The 1,865-nt window shown below is 40.8% G+C and overlaps 1 protein-coding gene across 1 annotated transcript; it reads left to right on the top strand.

Moving 5' to 3' along the window:
- Positions 1–257: 257 nt before the first annotated feature.
- Positions 258–1,229, top strand: CCDC160 (coiled-coil domain containing 160). Its single transcript, XM_028094434.2, has one exon. The coding sequence runs from the start codon at positions 258–260 to the stop codon at positions 1,227–1,229; it is 972 nt and encodes a 323-aa protein (XP_027950235.1).
- Positions 1,230–1,865: the final 636 nt, after the last annotated feature.

Below are 1,865 nucleotides of genomic sequence, written 5' to 3'. Positions count from 1 at the left end.
TACAGTAAATAGCCCAAAGTGTCCGTTGATTGATTATACTGCATAGCAACAGAGAAGTTTAACACTGGAAGAGTCTGTGACACGTAACTGGTGTTCAGTTCATGAAAGAGGGACCTGAAGCTCGTCCTCCACTATTGAGGTTCTTTCCCCCTTGAGCCACTACAAGTAGTTCTTCCCATTACACCAGCTGCCAGTGTAAACAGTGTGCCTTGATTTTAAATTTTGTTTTTCAGGAATTGGAGGACGTACCTGGAGAAATGGACGCTAGAAGAAAACACTGGAAGGAGAATATGTTTGCTCCTTTCTTTAGTGCACAGGATGTTCTAGATGAGGCTTCTCAACCTGAATCTTCTTCTGAACAAATGACTTTAGATAAGGCCAGTAGAATAGAAGGAATTTATAATTTGTCTAGTAGAAAGTTTCAAGAAGAAAATAAATTTAAGAGGAAAGAATTTATTTCTCAACTAAATGAAAAAGAACAAGAACCAAAGTTAAGAGAGAGAAAGATAAACATTTCAAAAAACGAAGCAGACACAAATTCTGTCTCCTGTGACTCATCTAATTTGGATGTGGTGACCGAAGAAAGCTTTAACAGCACAGAAGACCATTCTACCTGGAGTACAAAGGAATTACCAATCCTACCACGACCAGACATAAAGAAGAAATTTACCGACGGAATGTCTCCAAAACTTCGCCTGAATCTTTTGAATGAAGAACTGGAAGAACTTAACATGAAATGCAGGAAAATAGAAGAGGAATTTGAAAATGCTGAAAAAGAACTTTTGAACTCCAAAAAAGAAGTCTCCGCAAAACCCCTCAAGTTTCAGGAAACAGGGGCAGAAACTTCGAAGAAAGACTGGGAGCTTCAAGCTTTAAGAAATGACCTATCCGAGAAAGCGACAAACGTCCAGAACCTAACCGAAGAGCTCCAGCAAGCCAAAGAACTCATCCACAGGCTGAGCCTAGAGAACCGAGATTTAAAAGAGGCTGTTAGGAAACTCAAGCGTCAGACAGAGATTGGAAACGCACTCCTGAAGGAAGAGATGAAACTGTATTATGAGCTAGAGATGGAAAAGGTCCGCGGGGAGCTGGACGCCATCAAGAACGAGCTGAGAGCCGAGAAGACCCTGCAAGCAAGAAATAACAGGGCCCTGGAGTTGCTTAGGAAACACTTTGCTTCCGTGACGTCATCAAGCACCCTGGACAGCTTGACGGAGGATTTTTTTTAAAACTCAAAAAAATTAAAAAAAAAAAAAGCCTTTCATGAGGCAAATCATGGAGCCAAATCAGTGTTTCTCATGCTTTCTTTGTGTGCTACTTAGAACGTGGGCGATGGGAAGTAGGTGTTTTGGGTGGAATCAGGCTATCCATAAAAGTATGTAAGCATTAACTTCAAAGCTTCTGTTTTCTCCTTCTCGGGACGGTATCACGAGAGTCCAAATGGAAATGAAGCTTCAGAAATCTCTTCTTTATATGTATCTATTTCACTCAAAAACATGTAGTGATTCACCAAATCATTTACGAATACAAATCAACAGCCATTTTGTGATCTTGTGAGCAATATGTCCTTGGCACATGAATATTCTTCCATCTGTGTTCGTTGATGTTAACAATAAAAATCTTGTTTGTGTGTATAAGCATAACATGTGTCTCTGGGTCTTATAGCTGCCTGTTCAGACTCAATGGGATACTAAAAATGTATCTGCTTTCTTTGAGATCCAACCTTAATTAGGCACATATAAACATCTCCGGAAAAAATGCAGCTTCCCCCCCCCCTGCTGTTTTCCCCATGCTTTCTCCCTTGACCTGGCCACGGTTCCCATAGACTGCAAGACGACTTAAGAGACATGGCTGTGACCTTTGCT

This window comes from Eumetopias jubatus, unplaced genomic scaffold (genome assembly GCF_037043125.1).
Source record: "Eumetopias jubatus isolate StellerSeaLion01/CBP00866 unplaced genomic scaffold, mEumJub1_p1.0 scaffold_11, whole genome shotgun sequence".
Taxonomy (NCBI): Eukaryota; Metazoa; Chordata; class Mammalia; order Carnivora; family Otariidae; genus Eumetopias; species Eumetopias jubatus.
Note: the sequence above shows the minus strand (reverse complement) of the source record. Positions and strands in the feature narration are given on the sequence as shown.